Consider the following 23,534-nt stretch of genomic DNA (forward strand, 5'->3'; position numbering starts at 1 on the left):
GGGACTAAAAGGGAGTCACTAATGAAATTCTTGTGGGGGGGAGGTGGAATTAAACAGTAAAGAAAACTTCTGAAGAATTTCTTTTTGCGATCCAAGCAACGTCTATATAAAACCCTTAAGCCAGTGGTTCTCTAAAGCTTTTTTTCGCCTTCGACTCCCTTAGACTCAGTGTCTATCCGCGACTTCTCAAAGCAGTCTGAGAATCGCTTCGAAGCACTTAACAAGTACACATCAATAGCACACCAGCTTTCCGCGGCGCCCACTTTGAGAACCACTACCTTAAGCAAATGATTCGTTTTTCTTTTAGTCACCTGAAAAATCAAAAATAAGTGACGCACATTACACTTCCTTCCGTGGTAAGTTGGTACGATTGTCAATTGCTTCAGCGTAGTCTCCCCACGTTTTTTCTTTTACCACCCTCGTCTCAGAGAGAAAACTTTCCTCACTGATCCTGAAACTCCTCACAGAGCGAAATTCACTATTAGAAAAAATAATTCTATACAAATCCATTTTTTCGACCCACAATGCTTTACGTCTCATCGGTGTTCGCCCACGAACGCAAACTAAATATAAAAACCCTGCAAGTGAGACAAAATAAAATCCTTCGACAGCTAACAAAAGCACTGGTTCCTTCGTTACATCAACATATGAACGGACCTTCAACTCTCCCATATTTGGTCATCCGTACAAGAATTAAACCTCAATCAATTTGACAGAATGGGCAACTCACAACACCAACATATAAGAGACGTTGGGGACTACGACATGATGAGATTTGGAAATTTCGAAGGCCCAAACAAATTTTGGACCTCCCTTGGAACGAACTCTAATTCAGTTCCACTGAACACAAAATTGCAAATAAATGTGTTCAACCGAGAAATACATTTTTAATCAAACAAAAACAATTCTTTCAATCGCCAACCCTCTAACACAGGAGTTCTCAGCCTTTTTTGACTTGCGGAGCCCTTCTCAGTATATAATTTTTATTGCGGAGCCCTGTATGACTTGAGGAGCCAGATTTATATATAATTTTTTATGGCAGAACCCTTTATGCCTCTTTTTTTCATGTATCAATCTAATTTACTGATTTATTTTATTTTCTTTGAGTCACCGCGGAGCACCGGTTGAGAAACGCTGCTCTAACAAAAAGAGGAAGGCCAACAAAAACAGCTGTCTACATATAAAAAGCCCCAACTGAAGGTACGAAATGTTTGAAAAAAAAAATCCATTTAAAAGAAATAATAATAACAAAAAAATAACGCACTTGCTGACAACAGGAGAATAGCACTTCGCTCGTTGCCAGCAGATCATCGCCCATGAATTCTTCCTCAACAAAGGGCGCGGATGATAGGATCGCAGAGACAAATTTATTATTATTAGTTTACAATACAACATTATTTAGTTTACAGTACAACAATAGTATCGATGGCTTTCCCTCGATGCACCAAAAAAGGCTTAAGTAAAAAGGCTTAAGTTGTAATGTTGTCATCCGTGGATGGCTCTCCCACCGAGACCAACAATTCAAGCACTCTTCCGCGTCAGAGGGCCCTGCAGAATGAGAAAGAGTTCTCTCCTATTGTAAATATATGCTTAATCAAGTTTGAAATTATTTTACCCAGGAATTTGTTGAACTTTGCTCAACATGTATATAAAATTTTTTATTGTGTCAACAACAATATTGCCCCAAAAGGCCGACATCATTGAACCATGATATCATAAATTGCTACTTCATTAAATATTTTTGAAGCAAAAGCGCATAATTTTTTGTTACTTTTGATTTGTCACTGGCAAAATGTTCACCCCCTCCCTTGACATCATCTTCCCCCACTAACAATAACTAACCAAATTTTCCTCCTATATATTCACCCACCTCTCACTTTTTCTTCTATTTCCTGAAAATGACCAGAAAAAAAAACTTGTCGAAGCTCGCATTAGTGAGTACATGATGGAAACTTTCTCCAATTGTCTTTTCGACACCTTTTTTTCTCTATTCTCTTCCAAGTGTAAACATTTTTAATAGAAGGTTGTGGAGCGTTTTATCTGCAAAATTGTGTTAAAAAGTGACAGTACCAGACAGTTACCCGGATTTGACAAAATTTTTCTCTTTTACACAACCGCACTCACGTAATACACACACACACACGCAAATACTCACTTGCCTTTCTCCTCACACGTAGTCTCCACGAGGCTACAATTTGTAAGCCCACAGTTGGCCCGTAAGGGCCAGTACCGGGAGGCAAAATTTCATTCTGGTTAGGTCTGAAACGTTTGGAACGATCCCACAAAAAATATTCTCCATCGCAGTTTTTTTCAACCTTCCTGAAAACAAGGACCAGTAAAATGTCCGAAACAAATTTACGGACCAATTGGGTCCCGTATTACACACACACAGTGTTTTCATTATATTACACTACATTACGATAATTATGGAAAAAATTTGTAAATATTTATCTGGCATATTTGTCAGGTTTATACATAAAAGGCCAGTATTACACTATAAAAGTTTTGTCAAAGTGCTTGTATAAAACTTGAAAAATGCGACCAATAAACTGATCGATTGCATTTGCTCGAATGTAATCGATCAGCTTATTCGTTGTATTTTTCGAGTTTTATACAAGCACTTTTACAAAACGTTTATAGTGTAATGCTGACATAAATCAGGTTTAATTTTTTGTAGCAATTTTTTTGGAATTTTAATTACGATCGATGATTATGCCTACTTCGGACAATGTTTCTGATGGCAATTGATGATGTCCCGTTTTGTACAGATTATTATTTAAGATGCCAGTTTATACCGAATTTTATTTTTCTCAATGAAATATGATCATCAGGTCATATTTGATTATTTTTTTCGTGAAATACATTTTTGTTTACTGTGATTTGCAGTAGCCCTTTATTTCCACACCATTCAGCAATTTTAGCAGTAATTAGCAAATTACACTTGAAGCAATGAATTGCGACTTTCGACTAAATGTAGTGATATCTCGTGTTCATGATTGCAATTTTTTTGCGTTCTCCCTCGATGATGTGGGGGAACCTCGGTACGAAAGTATAATTTTATTTGAAGCCGTATTGTTATTATTAATGTCTATTTCAAAGGGTGAATAATTTTATCGAGTGTCCATGCTGACCAGTTATGCCATCGTCGCGGACCAGAGGTTGAGAAATACTGCTATATTGTATTCGTAGCTATGAACGCCCCACTAATACGTTTCATAACCCCCCCCCCCTGTCATTTCATGGGAAGGGGATATCACCCACTCATGGAGAAACTGGTCAAAAATGCCAACAAAAATAAGAATATAAAAACAAAGAATGAATCTGCGGAAAAATTCCTGAATAAAAAAATGCAGTCGATCCCGCTTATAACATTCCAACTTACAATTTTCTACCGCTTCGTACGACTTATTTTCGTGGTATCAACATTAAGTAATTCTCGTGAAGATTTTTCCTGTTTAAAGCGTTTCTTCACTTACAACGTTTTCTCATGACAATTTTTTGAAAAACGTTATAAGCGGGATCCACTGTAAAAACAAATTCTGAATGATTTGACGACTTGTAAAATGGAGTAAAATTCAAGTTATGAGGGAAATTTCAATAGAAAAAAACAAATATGTGAGATATTGTAGGGGTGAAATGGGATATTGTGTAAAACTGTAATTTTAAAAATTGTGAGTGAAATATAAGTATAATTAAGCATGAAACTTGAAGACGACAGAAATTTCAATGAAAATTATATGTGGAATTGTGACTAAAAAAATTATGAGTATGAAATTATAATACAAATTATATATATACATGTGAAATTTCAATTAAAAAATCACGATTAAAATTTCAATTAAAAATTATGCAAGGGCCGCTGGGTTGCACAACCGTACGACCACAGGAGGCGCCGCTCTAAGAGGACGCCAAATCAGAGGTGAGAGAGCGAAAAAATATTCATATTGATCAAGAGAAAAATTAGGGAAAACGATTTCTGTCAGCTCTCTAAGAGGGGCAATAAATCCGAGGTGAAGAGCAGGGCCGTTTTGAGAGCATCTTGGTACTCCCACCCCAATGCAGAGCAGTAACTAGATACCTTTTGAGCCGGGACAAGCTTACATTTCTGTGCCTCCGTGTAATGTGGAAGGAGCAGTTAAAAGGTGGATTCGGCTTCCCCACTAATCTAGCACCCGGGTACCGCACCCGCCTACTCCCCCTCCCCTTTGTTGCGGCCCTTCTCCATCTGGCTAAAAATTTAGGCCTACCTCTTGCCTACGCCTACTATTAAAAAATGTAACATCTAATTTTCATGAGACTTCCTCTGAGGGACCTCACGAACACCCCCCCCCCCGGGGACGTTCCCGGGTAGGCCCGTGCGTAAGACCGCACTGGTGAATAGGCAAATAATAATAAGGAAAAAGATTTCGTGTCCCCTCCAAAAGGCGCACCATATCCAAGGTGAAAGAGGGAATATTTAAAAAAAAACAAAAAAGAAGAAAATGATCTCTGTCCACTCTAGGAGGGGCGCCGAAATCGTGAAGAAAGAGCAAAAAAAAGTTTATTGACTGCAAAAAAAATTAGGGAAAATTGTTTCTGTTCGCTTAGGAGGGGCACCAAATCCGAGGTGCAAGGGTGCAATTTTAAAGAACGACGCAAAAAATTTGGGAAATGATTTCTGTCCGCTGTAAGGGGAGGGGGGGGGGAGACAAAACCGAGGTGGAAGAATGGAAAAAAAATTAAAGAACCACAAAAAATAAAGGAAGGAAAAACGATTTCTGTCTGTTCTTAGGAAAGGCATCAAATCCGAAGTGAAAAAGTCGAAAAAAATTAGGGAAATGATTTTTTGAGGGGCGAAAAATCCGTGATGAGAGATAGAGCAAAATAAAGAAAATCTTATTATTCAAAGAAAAGTTAGAGAAAATGGATTCACTCCGCTCTAGGAGAAAGTCCACATCTCTCCGAGGTGAGAAGGCGAGAAAAAGAATTTTAAATTACCAAAGAAAGAGAAATTTAAAGAAAATTATTTCTATCCTTTCGAGGAGGGGCGCCAAATCCGAGGTGGAAGATCTAAAAAAAATTAATATCGATCAAAAGGAAGAAAAATTGGGTAAAATGATTTCTATCAGCTCAAGAAGGGTAACAAATCCGAGGTGAACAGCAGGGCCGTATTGACAGCAATCCTGGGACCCCCCCCCCCCAATCCAGGGCCGCAATTAGAACTTTTTGAGCCGGGTCAAGCTGGCATTTCTGCGCCCCCGTGTAATGTAGAAGGAGCAGTTAAAAGGGTGCATCCGACACCCTCACTAGTCCAGCGCCCGGGCACCAGACCCACCTACTCCCCCCCCCCCTCGCCTAGTTACGGCCCGGGTCTATCGGGCTAAAAATTCCGCAAAACTTTTGCAAATTTTATTATCTCATTCTCACGAGGCCTCTACATCTGAGATCCTCCGGGGATCGCCTCATAAGACTGCACTGGTTAACAATTAAAATAACAATAATAATAAGGAAAATAATTCCGTCCCCTCTCCAACAGGTGCACCCAGTCCGAGGTGAAAGAGCAAAAAAAGAAAAACGTAATAAAAGAAAAATATATGTAACAAGCAAAAGGGGAGGGGGAGAAAGAGTGGCCAACGCGTTCTTACTTCTTAGAGGGGAAGGTGTGGGGCATGGGAAGAAACCAGTTCTAACAATCACAGAAGGCCTTTTAACAAGATACAGCTCATTTGAATTTCCACGGTTCATTTGTAGCCAATAGGAGCAGGCAACACAAGTGAAAAAAGAAGCGATTCACGGCTCATTTTCGACCAATTACAGGAGGCGTTTTAACGGGCAACGGTTCACTTTCATTTCTGCGGCTCACGGCTCTTCACGGTTCGTTTGTAGCCAATAGGAGTCGGCAATATGAGCCGTCTGCCGTCACGGTTCTTTTCACAACGTTTTCAAAAGCCTGCTTGTTCTTGGTAGTTTCTTGTATGCGATGGAAGTGTAAGAGCCGCGGTTCTTTTTTCAAGAACCGCGGCTCACTCACTCTTTGAAAAGAGCCGCTCTTCTAGACGGTTCATGAGCGGATCGCCCATCACTAATGCCTCATGTAAACGGGCCTTAAAGTGAGGTAAGTCGGTTTTCGTTTAATTGTAACATGAGACTGCAATGTGGATCTTAGTTTCTTAGTTAATGGAGGCAATTATATTTTGTGATCATACTTCAATCAAAATGAATCTAAGTAGTTAGGAAAATATATATATATGACAAGAATATACGTGATGAGTTTCCCTGTGAAACTGGACTTAAAAATTCAACTATAGCAAAAATTGTGACTGCTCCTGACTAAATGCCTGTAGCTACACGAATGTAATGCAATATTCAATTAGTGATCTATAATTATCAATTGTTAATGGATTAAAAACCTTCTGTAAGTCATAAATATAGCTGTTCAAAGTTGGTTTTGCACTGTAACAAGTTATAACACAAACTATTTTTGAAAACTGTAGCATAAATGAAGAGAACAAAGAATTTGTGTCACTACAAGTAGTCAACTGAATGGTTCTAAAGAGATTCCTGGCACTTTCTGCATGACAACAGCTTTGTATATGTAAATTAGAGGGGGGGGTGAATTTATGGCAAAGGACTGATATCTGTCACTTTCCTTTATGCAAAACTCTTGTGTGATGCTTCTCCAAATATTGCCCACCTTAAATCTTTTTCTTTTCAGTTTAGTAAATGTATTCAATGAAACTTAACATTTTTGGCCTTCCACCCTACTAGCATCAATACACGTTTGACATTTTTCTAATTACAATAGATTACAATTACAATTTCCCCAAACAATGACAAGAGATTGTTTTAAAGAAATTTTGAAATTCACGAGATTCGATCTGAAAGGTCTGAAAGATTGAAAACCAGGGTTGTTTGGTTTAAACCTTGGTTTTAACCAAGAAATAACCACTTCGGCTTTTTTCAAAAAATCAAATAAAAGTTGCCTAAATATAATTTTTTTCCTTGAAAAATATCATTGGTTCATTATTAGCCAAAGTGCTTCATTTTTACCACATTTTATATCCTTGGGTACATTCTGATGGTATATCTTTAGCAAATTCATGAATAAGGATTGCATCACACATCTAAATGTAGTGGTGTATTATCTCACAGGGTTTCTTTTTCCCTTCACAAAGAAGCAGCTACAGTAGTGACACCATCATGCTAGGGGCAGGTGGTCCTATAATCCAATAAAGACACCAGCTGTCCTTAAACTACAAAGACTAGTGTACTAGTGGTTACATTACCTCACATACATTTTCATTTTCTTTCCCATAAGAAGTAGCACATCTCCTACTGTACATCTCCCAGTCTTAATATTCAATAGTTTTTTTTATACTTTCACACACACACACTGTTAAGCCCAGTTAATCAAGGTTCTACTGTATAGTAGTAACAGATTTTTGAAAAATAATCAGCTATATACTGGGTGATTATAATTTAAGTTTTGATTCCAAAACTATACAATAAGTACTGATCAGAATGACTTGAAAATTTGCATGGATACTCCTGAAGCAATGGAAGTTTCTTTCGCAAAAAAAAAGTGCAAAATGTGCAAGTAGACGATGCTGTACTTGGCCCACAGTATAATCTATTTTGTGCAACCACATCATTTCGGCACTTCCACAGCATCAGTGTGTGATAGAACTTCTATCAAGATGCACATTGCAATACCAGCAAAGCAGCTGCAGAAGACCCATTTTGACAGGATGCACCTCAACCCTTGCAACTCCTGGCTGTGGGGGACCTCAAAATGTTATAAACAGTGGTCAGATTAAGTGGTTTAATAAAGCTGAATTGCAAGAACATCCACATTATGACCGTGGCATACTCCGATTTCGCTGTTGAACAAGAATTTTTGTGCTTTCAACCTCATAGTAAGAACACGTGGTGGACAACATATTTAACATTTCTTGAGTAAGTTGTAGTTATTTGTTCAATTACTTTGTTTTTTGTGATGTTTCCATGAATTATGAAATCGTGAAATGCTATAATTAAGTTATCATTTTGCCATGACTGGCTATCGTTTCCATTCTGCGGGCAAATTTCCCGCATGTTGGATGATGGCGTTAATTTTACATTTTCAAGTATTTTTTCCCCTTTATCAAATAAAATTGAATTTTTTCAGGAATATTCATGTCAATTTTCAAGTCATTCTGACAATCGTTCTTTTTTTACAGTGTTTTGAAATCAGAACCTTAGTTATAACCACCCCGTATATCGTAAACCATTGCTAATTAATCTGCATTATTTATGCTTCATTAAATACATTATATTCATCTAATTTTTATTGCATTTTGCAAAATAGCTTCCTAATTAAGTATGCTGAAAGTAACTGGAGAAAAACCTTTATATACTATATGATTATATAACTCTTCTATATGATTAATGCCATTGAAAGAATTTTCAAACACACAGTAATCCATTCAGTTAAGCAAAAAATAATTAAATTGCAAAAGTTTGTTTTTGTTAAAATGTAATAAATATTTATTGATTAATTAGCATGGGAATAGTGTTAATTTCATTAATAAACATTTTATTTTAGTTAATTATTGGAAGTTTGAATGATTTTTCAGAAATTTCATTGTTTTTAATGTTAATACTATTTAAAACAAAAAAACCGGTTTAAACCAAAAAAACCCGGTTTTTTGGTTTTTTTCAAAAAAACCGGGTTTTTTACCAACCCTGTTGAAAACTGACTAATTTACTCTTGCATCTTCACTATGGAATTCATTCATATGAAACAGTGCGACTTGCTACAAACCAGGGCCCAATCTAAAGGCCCGTTTACACGAGGCAAGCGCTTTAGTTGGTAACTTAATTTCAACTTACCGATTCTTCTTGAAACTGTCCACACGATAAGTGGTAAGTAGGCGCTCATTGGATAATTTTTACGGAGGTGAGCGCAGTTAGCGCATGCGCGCTTCAGTCTACTCAAATCCACGGAGAGAGACAGACGCACAACGCGCGGGAGAATAATAGTAATAATTTGTTATTTATCTGGCATTGAGAGAGGTGCTTTTTTTAAAGCTCATAGCTTTCGTAACGATGGATGAAGATGATCAGGTAGAACTTACGATTACTGTGATCAGAGCCACATTATATGATATTTTTTTTAAAGAATATAAATTTATTCATTTTCACTTACTCAAGGGGGGTATAGTTATATGATACACATCGAGGACGATGTATATTCTGACTCCAATTGAAGAAACGGTTGATAATATTTAAGTTCATTTAATTTTAAAAAACTATTTACATAGGTTAACAATATTAATTCCACATAATAAAAAAGGAGAAACTCTTTTCTCACTTGCGCGAGAGCAACACACTGAGCAAGAAGTAGGTCACGCAAGGGAAACAGTTCGCTTGTCCCCTTTTTTCGCCTCTGCCACCCACGCAAGGGGGCGAGAGATGACGCCACAGGGGAAAAAAGAACACACAACATATTATAAACTAAAGTAAGTCATCGAGAAGAAATATAAGATTTCTCTATTTCTCCTCTAAGTTGTAAATACCGATTATATGATATTTTAATCGATGTTAAAGAGGAGATAATTATGAATTATGTAAGCCGAAAATACGGGAGAAGATTCTTGGCATTCGTAGGAAATTCTAAGGGTTAAAAATTAAATAATAAAAATTCATTAAACAAAAATTATTTCCAAATTTTCGAAATCATTATTATTTTTTAATTTGATCTATAGAGATGATATCTTTATGTTAAATATTTGATCATGTATTTTTACAACAGATGGCAGCAAATTCGTTCTGGACGAGAGAAATATTCGAAACCCCCCTCTCCAGTTTTTATTATATAAATCCTCCCCACCAGATAAAAAAAAATTGAAGGTTCAAAAATATATAACTCCTGACATCACGTCGACAGAATATTCCATAGCTTTTCCCAACATCGAATAATTTTAGCTTGTTTGAACAAGGTAATTTCCATTTCTATAGTTCAACAAACATTCATGGCGAAGATATTTTTCAATAAACTTGAAGATTGTGTCCTCTGGCCACCTCACCATCCAATATTTCGGCGGAATTCTAGCGAAACTTCAGGAGACGACGGAGTATGAACAGGTTCACGCTTGAGATCAAAATAAACCCCTCCGTGAGAGAGCAAAAAGACCCCTCCAGAGCGGCTGGTCAGGACCACTGGCGCATGCGCAGAGGTCTACTTAACCGGAAAAAATAGAACCGTTCTTATCTCACTTACCAACTAAATCACTTATGCACTTGCGCACTTGCCAACTAAAGCCGTGTAAACGGCCCTTATCGTCTGCATACATTGTATCGTACTTGGCAACTAAAAATTAAGTTACCAACTAAAGCGCTTGCCTCGTGTAAACGGGCCTTAACTGTGGACGAACAACTTTTACCATCAAAAGCAAGATGTCCATTCACACAGTATATCCCAAGTCTTCTTGCCTGCGTTGACTCCAAATATATTCTAAACAGTTTTTCCTTACACTGGAGCAGATAACACCAGACCAGCAAATCAAAATGTCCATTAACATGTTATACTTGTAATTCAATTAGTCAAACCTTATCTAAGAAAAGGTCGAAACATAACAGATTCTGAAGCATAACAAAATCTGAAACCGAAATTGACAAGCTTGGTTGGGACCTTTCGAAAAGACCGTCATGAAGTACCTCCAACTGCAAAAACAAGATTTACACTCGTGAATATTGGTTCCAGTTTTGAATACTATCACGCTGATCAGGGAAAAAGATTAAAAATGTTCTAGTTGTCTGAGTTCACTTCATACTGATGCAACTTTCAACGAAAATGTGAAAAAAAAACCCCAGAAACAGTTGCCTACACTAACGAAACTAAATATAGAGTGGACATCAAAGATAAAATGCTGCGATTATACACCACCAACACTGGAAGTCTTCACTGGCCAATGCATGTTTTCGGAAAAAATGAAAATTCTGTGAAATTTTAATTTGACGAAATTGTAATATTTTATACCGCTCCTCAACCGATCCCTTTTCACGAGAGCCGAAGAGAAATGTTTCCGGGAATAAATGAAGAAAATTCTGTGAAATTTTAATTTGACGAAATTGTAAAATTTTATACCGCCCCTCAAGAGATCCTTTCTCACGAGAGCAAAAAGGACATTTTTCTGAAGGAAAAAAACTTGTACATTTCATCAGAAATATATTAAAATTTATAATTCAACAAGAATCTCTTATTTTATTTGGCGAATTTGGCATCCTGTGTCTTATATAATGAAAATTTTGTCAATGTTTGTTTACAAATGAAGAATTTCATACTTTGCCTGATTGTGTTAGGCATTCTATAGAATATGACATGAATGTCGCTCTCCACTTGTTAATACAAGATATACAGAAGACTGGATGTTGTGAAGATATTTATTATTTGAGATGTTAATTTTTTTTTAAGGAAGGAAAAAACTCTCTGCCTCTACCGGGAGTCGAACCCGGGTCCCTCGATTGCCGGACGAGTGCTCTGACCACTAAGCTACAGAGGAGATAGCGAAGGAAAATCTCTATCTCTGTAGCTTAGTGGTCAGAGCACTCGTCCGGCAATCGAGGGACCCGGGTTCGACTCCCGGTAGAGGCAGAGTTTTTTCCTTCCTTAAAAAAAAAATTAACATCTCAAATAATAAATATCTTCACAACATCCAGTCTTCTGTATATCTTGTATTCTATAGAATGCCTAAACACAATCAGGAAACACACTATAGAATGCCTAGGCAAAGTATAGAATAAAACCGGTATTTCATACTTTGCCTGAAACGACCAGGTATTGTATAGAATGCCAGATTTCATACTTTACCGGTAACATAAACATTAAATTTCACATGCATGCATTACCAGTTTGGAGGATAGATGTACGGCCGCAACTGGAAGGGGGAGAGACAAGCGGGTCTAGTGTCCCGGGTTCTGGACTAGGGGGGGGGGCACCAAATTCAACCTTTATAACTGCTGCTTCTACATTACATGGGTGTGTCAAAATGTGTGATGCCCCGTTTGAGAAGGTATCTAGTTGCGGCCTGCAACTAGATACTTTGTCATCTGGCACACCTTGTAATGTAGAAGAAGCAGTTACAGGATGAATTTGGCGCCCCCTTTGAAAATAAGTTTAATAATACCATGAAAATAAGTTTAAAACGTTTTTCCACTTAGTACAAATAGAAAAACGTTCTAAATGGGAAAAACGTTATAAGTAGGATCAACTGTCTATTTGTTTTAGATTTATTACTTTGCGGAATTCCATACGCTAAATTCTCATTGCTAATGAGCTTCTTTGCAAGCTTTTCTTACTAGTAGACAATGAAGGTTAATGACCCTTTGGATAGAGAAAGAACATGTTTTTAGAAATGAATTACTTGATTCACAGCAAAGCCGCTTGTAAGTTAAGCATACCCACTCAATGTTAAAGAAAGGCAGCGGAATTGATAGCAGCGCCATCTGAAGTTTGTGTCAAACTTGCCGATTGATCACATGGCTCCCACGCTTCTCTTCCCCCTTCCCTTGATCGCGTTATTCTGATTTCAACCTTGATTTATTTTTCAGTCTATTGCTATGGAACCTAAAAAATCTTAATTCCCACTAAAGCGTATATTTTTCACTTCTTTATAGGAGACATACGTGTGCATAAAAATATTAATCACTCAGTAACAATAACAATGTTATAGACACTTCAACAGCTAAATCTATACTTGTGAACACCCGTCTTCGTGTCATTTTACACCCATCAAATGCACGCGGACTTATTCAATAAATATAATTTTAGTTGGCCCGTTTTTATAATTTTAAAGATTAACAATTTGCCAAAATAACCACGAGCAATAGCTAACCAACCTAACCAAGAGTCTTCACGTGAGTAAGTAAACAATATGGCGCCGTGATAGGGAAATGCATTATGGGAAATGACTTTCCCACCCGATGCTAGCAGCCAATCACAGGCCAGCAGGCACCCATCTAAACAGAGAGGACGCTGATGCCGTTTGGATACCAGTTTAACAATAGGACTGTTTACGCTTACTCTTAATGCAGCTTTGATTCACAGATACCTTCTCCTATCCAGAACATGGCCCACCGCTCAGTCTCAACAAAGAAATATGCGCAGGTGATCAAAGACCTGCGGCATGATGGAAGAAAATTCAGAGATACCAGTGAATCATGGGGGGGCATAATTTTTTCAAGTTAAAATGTTTTTGAAAGGAACCCACTTTCACTCAAAAGGACCCAGATTTCTCGAATACCCTGGGGGTGAACTATCTCTGCAGTCCTTAGTAACTACTAGTCCTAATGAACTACCGGTCGGAGGACTGAAGCTAAGGACCGCTTCAGCTACTAGTAGTTAAGAGGTACTATGTACTACCAGTCCTTAAGGTCACGTGACGTGAAACAGTAGTTAGAGGGGGAGAAAATTTTTGGTTTCGAGAGTAACAGATCTCTAACCAATCGGGATGCCGTTTGAAGCCTACAACTACTACTAATTATTTAACAATCGTTTTTCCGCAGTGGATTGTGGCAGCGATTTCATGTTTACAAACAAACATGTTGTAAACAAACTTTTTTTTCCCGAAGGACTCGCCATACATTTTTTTGTCACCCGTGTTTTGCAATTTTTTTTACTCTAATATCGCTGGCTAGTTTAATTATTTTGTAACCGTATGAGGACGTTGCATTTTTCATCTTGGGACTTTTTTTTAGAATAAGATTCAGTATATAATAATAGTCAAAGTATTTTTCTTGTCCGAGCTCATGGGCCCCACTTTTGGATGCTTGAAGAAGCGAGTATATGGGACCCCAGCTGCATATAAGCGGGTCGCATACTGATGGAATCAAAATTTGAAAAAAAAATTCTTACAAACAAATGTAAGATTTTAAATTAAGGTTACCGGCACTAGTTGAGCCTATGGCCGTAATGTGCCTTTTCGGGGCAGACTTTCCCTTTTTTTTTTGAGGGGGGGGGGGCCTCTTCTTAAAAGGGTTATTATGCAAAATAATTATAGATTTTTGAGCCCCCTATTCACTTCGGGAGCCGTACTTGAGGCCCCAGCTGAATACTGTTTTTAATATTGAGTGCTACTTTTTTTTAAAAACCAATTTGTTAAATGATTTTTTATTATCCATTTTTATTCCTTTTAAATTCATTGAAACAACAAATTGCAAATTCTTTCTGGAGCAACTAAAATAATAAATTATTGATAATTTATAATTAAAAGAATTAACTGCCTTGCTGCGTATTGTAGTTCTGTATTTTAAACTATGGGTTTCTCCTCAGTATTAAAAAATATTATCAGAACATGATTCTCTATGAATGAGCACTTACCTGTTAATGCAAGTGAATACTTCAATATTTAAAAGATATATACTTCTATATTAAAGATCTTTCATCAATTTATCTGTTTCATATTTAGCTTCCAACAAATAACTTCACCTGATAACTTTCATTTGATCGTATATTTCATTTCAGTTGATTAGAAGATGAATGATTGATTGAAGTTGATTAATAGAAACATGAATTGAATAACAACTTGCACACATGATTTGTCATACAAAAACATTTTATTTCAAACATATATTCATAGAAAGTTATCATAATCACAATTTATTTGTTGTACTTTTCTTAGAAATCGCACCTTTCAAGAATATAATTTTTTGAGATTCATTAATTTTCATTTGCATCTTCAAATGTTGATTTACCTGAAATTAGAAAGAGGAAGAAAAAAAAACTTTTATTATGCTTATCAATCTTTAAATGTACTGTATATTTGATTTCAAATTATAACAGTCTTTATTTGCATAAGTAGAGATAATTCGTGCACAATAGCACTTTGTTGACTCGCCACCATTTTATCACAGTAGGATCCAAAATGCATCAACTGTGTTTTACAAGGGAGGCCTGGCATTGCACACAGATGCACTTGTTCATGTCTAGATGTATTTACCTAAGGCTTCACAAATCTTAGGAGCCAACATTGCAAAAAAGAAAATCATACTGACACCTCAAATTTTCTATGCAGATCACAAAATATTTGGAGTTTATATCTGCATCTTCCGATATGTGAAGATCATCACCAAGTGCTAAAAAAGTTGAATATAATTTGTTTTTACTTTGGATTATTTCTCCTAAAAATATGCTTGGCTGCCAAGAAATTTGGCCGGCACCTAAAATGTTTTTCAATTTTTCGAGCCATGGTTCTACCCTAAAATTTTGGTCAGACAGATGAAGTGAAAAAACCTATTGGCACGCGGCTAACTTCAAATTTTCACTTTACTTTCAGCTTCGCTCTAAAACACATCCTTAGCAACCTCTTGTGGATCAGGGAACCCTATTTAAATTAACATAGAAATTTTGCAGTGTTGTATGGTCTTACTAGTTAAAAAGTATAATATTATTTGTCGTCAAACATATTGTTTTAATATTTCCATTCACAAAATTTGCTCATCAGTAAATATAACACGTTTTTCAAAGAATTAATATTGCTTTTCAGTTAGCAAAGCTTCTAAAGGTTTTTTTTAACGTCCTCCCTCTCATTTATATAGCCAAGACAGGTTTTTCAACAGTATACATGTTTTTACTTGCACTGGTCAAATTTTGAGTGGTACAGGTAGCCATTAAGAAATCTATCTTAATTTGCTCAATTCAATTATGTCAAAAACAGTTGTTCTTTCAATAGTATCTGAAAAAATTATGATTATAAAGAAAATTACTCATAGCAAGATATTTCTCGAGAAAAACCAATATGGTATGGACTAAAAACAATGCCACCTTTCCCCCCCCCCCTGCTTATTTTGTTTTTGCACATATAAAATGAGTTGCTGAAATTACAATAATTTCAGAGGGAAGTATGTTTCTGTTAAGTTTTATATTGAGAAATATTCAAGTGATTTTACAGTTTACAATTTTTATGAATTTTCTCAACTTAAAATTGAATGTGTATAAAATAGGTTATTTTATTCATCATGCAACATAAATGAGACACTGAAATACATTTCTTAATAAACGTGTGAATTTATGTAATACAGCCTCTCCGAAACGCTATTATGTCTGCGATCTGATATAACGCCAAAATTCTTTGGGTGGGATGGTGGCATTAAATCGGGGGTTCGGCTGTATTTGTTCCACTAGGGTTGTTGATACAAATGAAATCAGTGAAAATGATGCGACACAATGTTAAAATTTATGTCATTAAATCATGCATGGAAATATTTTATTTTACATGAAAATAATAATGGAAACTGTTGCTCAAAGTCAAATACAAAGAATTAAAATTACCTTTGTTTGCTCTGGTATAATTGTTTGGTAACTTTGAAAACCTTCACATAACTTCGTAGCTACCTACAGCCAATTTCCTGGGAAACAAAATTTTTCAAGAGTTAGAAAAGTCTCACAAATGTATATACAATATATATATATATATCAGCTGTTTACTAACAACATCGTTAAAAAATAAATGCTTGTTAAAAGTTTAAATGTTAAAAGTTTCAGTTCCATAACATCTCAAAATGTTATATTTTAAAGTTCTTAAGTATTCGACATGGAAATTTTTTTTCTGTCTTTACCCATACACACAATCAAAAATAATTTTTGGCAAAAAATTCAATTTGAACACACACAGCAAGGCCATAACCCAAATACTGAAGTAGTAATATGTTTCAAACACTAATCTGCTTCCTTTCATTGTAATATATATATACCTCAACACTAAAAACTGTGCGTGAAATTAAAACTTTGTTTTTTAGTCCCATTGTACGAACTTCATTTTTTATATCAACAAAACAATATAATGATTCCTTATTAAATATTCATCTCAGAGCGAGTTACAGAGTGCAATTTTTAAAGTAGTAGCATATGATTTTTTTCTGAAAATTTAACTTTCACTAAGTATTACAATATTGTTCATTTGAACAGTTCAAAATATCAAATCTATATTTTAATCCTTTACACTAAATTTAGTGCATGAGTTTTACAAAATTTAATATTTAACATTACTGCCAATTTTTACCATGCTTTATTTCAATTTCACCATTACTCATCACAAAAAAATTAATTAAAATTTTTGCCATTTAGGTGCTATAATTTATTATCAATGAATTGTATTTGTTATTATTTATTTACGCATGTGCTCAATTCATTTAGACATAATTTTTCATTAAAAAAAATTAATGTAGCAAAAAACATAGAATGTAAAATTTTAATCTGATATTATCGTAATAGAAGATTCATCTTTCATTCGCCATGTAAATATTTTCAATACAACCCAAAATATACATGGGCTATTTGATATTTTTCCAGCATTACCAAGTGGGACCCACTGCCCTATTGATTGCGTAACATTATGTCCATTTATATTTTTAAATAACGCATTTACTGAGCAAAAAAATATTAATAATATCTCTAACACTTTTCTTATATAGTTCGATAGCAATAAAATAATTCTTACCTCAGTAATGAACATGCTAGCACTTCGTCGTGGCTTCGATCGCCGATGTCAACATACACGTATGTATACTACAGCAGGTTTTGGAGGATATAACGATGAATCACTTCAACTTTGATGACACCGAAGATATAATCCAAGTTTTATCTGTCATTATTATCGTAAAAAAATTTTCAATTCGAAAAAAAACAGCATATTTCATCGCTAAATATCACAGCGAGAGCTCGCGGCCAGAGGCAAAATTTCCTCTTTTCCAAGATGGCCGCCGTGAACTACTTTTCTTGCTGCTTTAGGACTGGTGCTAGGCAGTCCTTAGCAGCGGTCCTAAGTAACTACTAAAAAAAAGTCCTTAGCTTAGAGATAGTATCGAAAAGTCGAACTACTGGCCATCTAAGGACAAATCGGGGCTTAACTACTTTTTTTCGGCTAAGGACCGCAGAGATAGTTCACCCCCAGGGTCTTGGGACCGAGATAAATTAGAGTACAGTGGCATCTCTGATGGCTACAGAGCCTTGTATACCTGAGTGATATTTCCCATAAGATTAATAAACTCAATCTTTCACTTCAAAAAAATTTTAGCAATTTCTAAGTTTCTGACAAAATTGAATCCATGAAAAAGAATTTGATTTTTTGGCAAAGTGCATTAAAAAGACAACCTGGTGTGTTCAAAACACTTCACTATTTCTTGTCACAAGCCAAGCTAAATTTAACAGTCGGTGAAGAGATAACTGAGCACATGGAAGAATTAAAATCTTTGTTTCAAAAATATTTTTCAGAGCCGGTAATGGATGATCGATGAATATCTGATCCTTTCAAAGAAGCGTATTTTGAACCGGCTTCATTGTCGATTGCAGAAAATGAGAAATTGCTAGAGCTCGTATCAGATACCACTCTGAAGAATCTCTAATGGCAGAATAGTGAACCTAGTCAGTTTTTGGGCACGTCACGGCGACAAATGCAGTGAACTTTTGGAAAAGCATAATGTTTTTGTTGCTGTTTACTACCATGGAGCTTGTTGACTGCGCATTTTCTTCGTATGCTTATATAAAAAATATAGAAGCAAATTGAATGCAGCTCTGGATTTGAGATTGTATTTATTGTCTCTTGAGCCTAATATTTCATAACTTTGTAATTTATTACAGTCCCAAGTATCACATTATTTCTTAATCTTTATGTTAATTTGTTTACATTCTTCATTAATCATTTTTGTCGCACCGTGGTCATTTTCTTCACACGAGGGCTAATTAGACCGGGACCTACAATTTATTGCAGATTCCGAACGGCAGTTTTGTTTTTTATACTCGTCTAGAGGTTGGTGCGCTAAACCCTCGATGAGGGACTCCCTGCAGTAGCAATATTTTCTGTGGTTACGTCGCCGTTTCTGTTGTACCCTTGTGTCAGGAAAGTTTTCTGACAAGGACGAAGTGGGTATCGAACTCGCGACACCTCTAAACATCCTTTGGTACTTTAGGTCAGTGGTTCTCAACCTTTTGGGAACCACAGACCGGTGAATCAAATTTTTGGGTCTACGGCCCGGTCTGGAATAGCTTACTTGTTCAAATGTTAATAATTAATAAACAACCAATTACCTTTTGATTGTGAGCTAATTATTTAATTGAAAACTCATTTAATCAATTAATTAAACCCTCTTTAATTGAATAATAAATTTAAACCCTTTTAATTAGTTGATTAATTAATTAAAATACGTTTAATGAATTGAGTCCATTATTATCTTATGGAGTGATGCAACCTTTTTTTTCGGTAATGTATTAATAACGTGTGGACAAAACATAAACGAAGCGTTTCATCAGCAACTGCAGTAAACATCCTCATTGCTTAGGGACCAGAACCTGGGTACTGAGGATGTTTGAGCGCCCCAATATATTTTACGACGTGGCTGAGCCACCAATAATCAATATATAATGCAACGATCCACCCCCTCTCCTGCATAAGGGCTTGAACCCGTATATACGGGACAAATGGCAACTTTCAGCCCCCTCAATGTTTTCCTCATTTTGGCGCCTCTACCTCATTAAAAGATTTAATTGGTCATACATAAATCAATCTAAATATCTTAATATTCAAGTTTATAGAATAATTTCTCATAGTGTGTAAAAATACGAAGTTTTCATTCATAGTGGGCAATGGAATTTTTTGTGCTGACGTGGACGCAGCACTTATTTATTAGCACTATTTTAATAACTTAGTGTAAAATATATTTTACGATCGAACTTTGTATTTAATCTCACCTAGAAAGAAGGTAATGATATAAAATAAAAATGTATATATTGTAACTCACCATAAAAAAGTCCACTGAAGAGCAGAAAATTGTTCAGTTTTGGGCGAGACACTCGTTTCGGTATATCCACGATAGATGCTTATGTGGTGCAGGTGTTTCACTGATTAGTCACTGACATTTGCCACACATATGTAAAATACTTCGTTTGTTTCTGAGAACACATACTAAATCGTTATAATGACTGCCAGAGGTTTTTACCACTGGCCATAAATAACGGGTCCAATGGTCGAAGGTGGTTTTCTATAATATTGCCCGGAAATTCCTGATCACTCACAATTATTCCCCTTTGAAGTTATGCGGCTTGGTCAATGGCGAGTAGCAAAGATGTTTTTCCAGTCTCCAAGAAACGTGGGATACAGAGTTTTCTCATGGCATTATTGTCTTCAGGACATTTTCTGTGGTGCAGACAATGGCAAACCGTGAACACGCAAACAACAGGGTCATCTGGTTGACAACAGAAAGCCCTGAAGCAGTAGTATATTTTCGAGGGAAAAGCACAGAGTATGGAAAAACGCTCCTAACCCCTGCTGTATTGTTTGGGTCTCATGAAGACGGATACTCAAAAATACGAAAAGAAAAAAAAATTCAATTAAAAATACTAGTTTCGAGTGGAGGGAGGACCAGAGACATGTTTCCCTTTCTTTGGGTCTAGCAACAGTGCGATAAGGGGAAGAGGGATTCTATAATTGCCGCTGGAAGCCTTTGTTCTGGAACTCTAGAGGAGGGTTTTCATCTTTCTCCATGTATGATTTTTAGACTGAAAAATTAAAATAATATGTACCATAATAGTGAAATAAACCAATTAGTTATTTGTGGAAATGCTTTGAAAAATGAAAGGATAATGAATATATTCTCGCGGCCCGGTACGATTGATGTCACGGCCCGGCAGTTGAGAAATACTGGTTTAGGTGAGTATCTTATCGACCTGGGCTACCTGCCCTGTTTACATTCTTCAAAAATAAAAACTATAAAATGAAAAAATAGACTATTTAATTCAATTAACACATACTTTTTTTGGAGAAGTTTTTGGAATCTGTAATGGGTGAAACAGATTTTGATGTCCCCAGAGAGTTCGGGGTGGACGTATGCGGACTAAAAAGGTTGGGAACCAGAGATCTAATACATCTTAACACGATGCAGTTTCATCATCAAGTGGAGGTTCTGTTTCATCTATAAAAGACCAACAACCCCTATCCATGCGTAGTACCTTTATATCAGCTACCCAAGTATGTTAATTTTCCCCATTTAGGACTTTAAGTTTCACATTATTTAATATATAATATATAACAGAATAGAGAGAGTGAGCGTAAAAATAATAATGAATTTACTAGTAATTCATTTAAAAAGAAAAGATTGCAACGAGTATAAAAACATTATATAACACACCTAGCCAGCGCAGTCTAATATAACAGCCGCTGTGGTGGTCATATCGACAGACTTGCATCGTGAGGATCTGGGTTCAAACCCCACTATCGCCATAGTGGTGGTCGGCTGAAGTTGGTTTTCTGTGGTTCCCAACTTCGAGATGGAAATTTGAGCCAATCTTCCCATTAAAGAGTCTCGCCGCAGAGAACAACAGGCCTACAACGGTATAATTATTCATTCACTCACTATGAGTTGAGGAAAAACTCAGTTTAAAAAAATTGATTGCAGTTGGCAGCACTGCACAAAACAAGCTTTACACAGAAACAAACTTCACGGAAGGTTCGCTATACATATGCACACATTCCAACATGTACCAATTCGTTAGAAGTTCCGCAGAGCAATATGGACAAGGTGCGTGTCTGGTTTAGTAGTAGTCTAATATAATAATTTTCTGCAGCCCCCGTCGAAAAAAACTCATATTGACAACAAAAATTATTAGAATTTTTCTCATACCTGAAAATTTCTTCATCCTGGTATTTTGATTCAATCATCCCTTAATTCGGCAATGTTATTGAAGAGAGACACATTGGTAAATCCAGTTTTTTCAAGTTCATTTATTGTCTTTGACAAACAAATCAGCTATGACCTTGAGCGAAAAGAGCTGGCCGATAAAAACAAATTTCAAGACGATCATGAATACGCATTTCCGGTGAAAACTATGACAATTTTTTTCCGGTAATTGTGTGTGACAAAGCAAACCTCCCAGCAATCTCGTGAGCTTGATAAGGGATGAATATGCTAGACCTGGTGAATGCTAGTGCCATCGATCAGTGAAAATATGACGTCAGAGCAGGACCAGTCTTAGACCTATTTGCGCCCTGTGAAAAAACAGTAGTTGGTGCCCCCCCCCCCCCAGGTGCAGATCCACAGTAATGTGTCGGAGAAGGCAATTTTTGCTAGTCGTTACTATCCCGTAAAATACAGGACAGATTTATTCTCCCATATTATCAGGCTCTTGGTGGGGTGATCATCCCTATCACCCCCGCACTTGTCCCAAGCTTTCTTCCTAGAATGGGATTACTGCTATTTCACTTGTAAACAAGCATAAAAACCAGCCTGTTTGATTTAATTGATTTAAAAACATTAAAAAAACAAAACATTGCACATTTATGCAGGATACTCATTGCAAAGGATGTAAACCGAAGAGCCAAAAAAACTGGTACATGCATGCGTATGCAAATAAAGAGATATGGAACCAATCAGAGTACAGCGCTGCGATCTGCAATGCCTATATAACACAACAAGTGTCTGGCATAGTTGTTAGATCGGTTACTGCTGCTACAATGGCAGGTTATCGAGATTTAAGTGAGTTTGAACGTGGTGTTATAGTTGGCGCACGAGAGATGGGACATAGCATCTTCGAGGTAGCGATGAAATTTGGATTTTCACGTTCGACCATTTCACGAGTGTACCGTGAATATCGGGAATCCAGTAAAAAATTAAATCTACGACATCGCTGCGGCCAGAAAAAGATCATGCAAGAACGGGACCAATGCCGACTGGTGAGATTCATTAAACGTGACAGACGTGTAACCCTTCCGCAAATTGCTGCAGATTTCAATGCTGGGCCATCAACAAGTGTCAGCATGCGAAACATCATCGATATGGGCTTTCGGAGCCGAAGGCCCACTCGTGTACCCTTGATGACTGCACGACACAAAGCTTTACGCCTCACCTGGGCCCGACAACACCGACATTGGACTGTTGAGGACTGGAAACACGTTGCCTGGTCTGACGCGTCTCGGTTCCAATTGCTTCGAGCTGATGGACGTGTATGGGTATAAAGACAACCTCATGAATCCATGGACCCTACATGTCAACAGGGGACTGTTCAAGCTGGTGGAGGCTCTGTGATGGTATGGGGAGTGTTCAGTTGGCGTGATATGGGACCCCTGATACGTCTAGATACGACTCTGACAGGTGACAGGTACGTAAGCATCTCCTGTCTGATCACCTGCATCCATTCATGTCCATTGTGCATTCCGACAGCTTGGACAATTTCAGCAGGACAATGCGACACGCCACACGTCCAGAATTGCTACAAAGTGGCTCCAGGAACACTCTTCTGAATTTAGACACTTCCGCTGGCCACCAAAATCCCCAGACATGAACATTATTGAACATATCTGGGATGCCTTGCAATGTGCTGTTCAGAAGAGATCTCCACCCACTCTTACTCCTACGGATTTATGGACAGCCCTACAGGATTCATGGTGTCAATTACCTCCAGCACTACTTCAGACATTAGTCGAGTCCATTCCACGTCGTGTTGCGGCACTTCTGTGTGCTCGCGTGCTCCCTACACGATATTAGGCAGGTGTACCAGTTTTTTTTGGCTCTTCAGTGTATCTTCACAT

At 36.8% G+C, this 23,534-nt stretch overlaps 1 protein-coding gene and 1 long non-coding RNA gene across 6 annotated transcripts in view; one reads left to right on the forward strand and one right to left on the reverse strand.

The window, feature by feature from the left end:
• Positions 1-6,004: 6,004 nt before the first annotated feature.
• ICA69 (islet cell autoantigen 1-like protein) overlaps positions 6,005-23,534 on the forward strand; it is a 324,248-nt gene continuing 306,718 nt past the window's right edge. For 2 of the 5 annotated variants that reach the window (XM_089239477.1, XM_089239474.1), the window contains exon 1: positions 6,005-6,094. Coding sequence is in view for 2 of the 5 variants with exons in the window: in XM_089239473.1 (XP_089095599.1) it covers positions 6,314-6,333 (20 nt within the window). In the remaining 3 variants the exon portion in view is untranslated. Of the gene's footprint in view, positions 6,395-23,534 lie in introns of all 5 variants that reach the window. The other 3 variants (XM_089239475.1, XM_089239473.1, XM_089239476.1) reach the window with 3 other exon arrangements.
• On the reverse strand, positions 14,238-17,933 carry LOC149080342 (uncharacterized). The gene is made up of 3 exons (XR_016193561.1): positions 17,457-17,933; positions 16,289-16,365; positions 14,238-14,712 (listed from the first exon to the last, which is right to left on the reverse strand). It is a non-coding gene; the product is annotated as an uncharacterized LOC149080342 (long non-coding RNA).

This window comes from Pholcus phalangioides, unplaced genomic scaffold, assembly GCF_987345545.1.
Source record: "Pholcus phalangioides strain wild (caught in Gottingen) unplaced genomic scaffold, Ppha-v1.0 ptg000011l_1, whole genome shotgun sequence".
NCBI classification, from domain to species: domain Eukaryota; kingdom Metazoa; phylum Arthropoda; class Arachnida; order Araneae; family Pholcidae; genus Pholcus; species Pholcus phalangioides.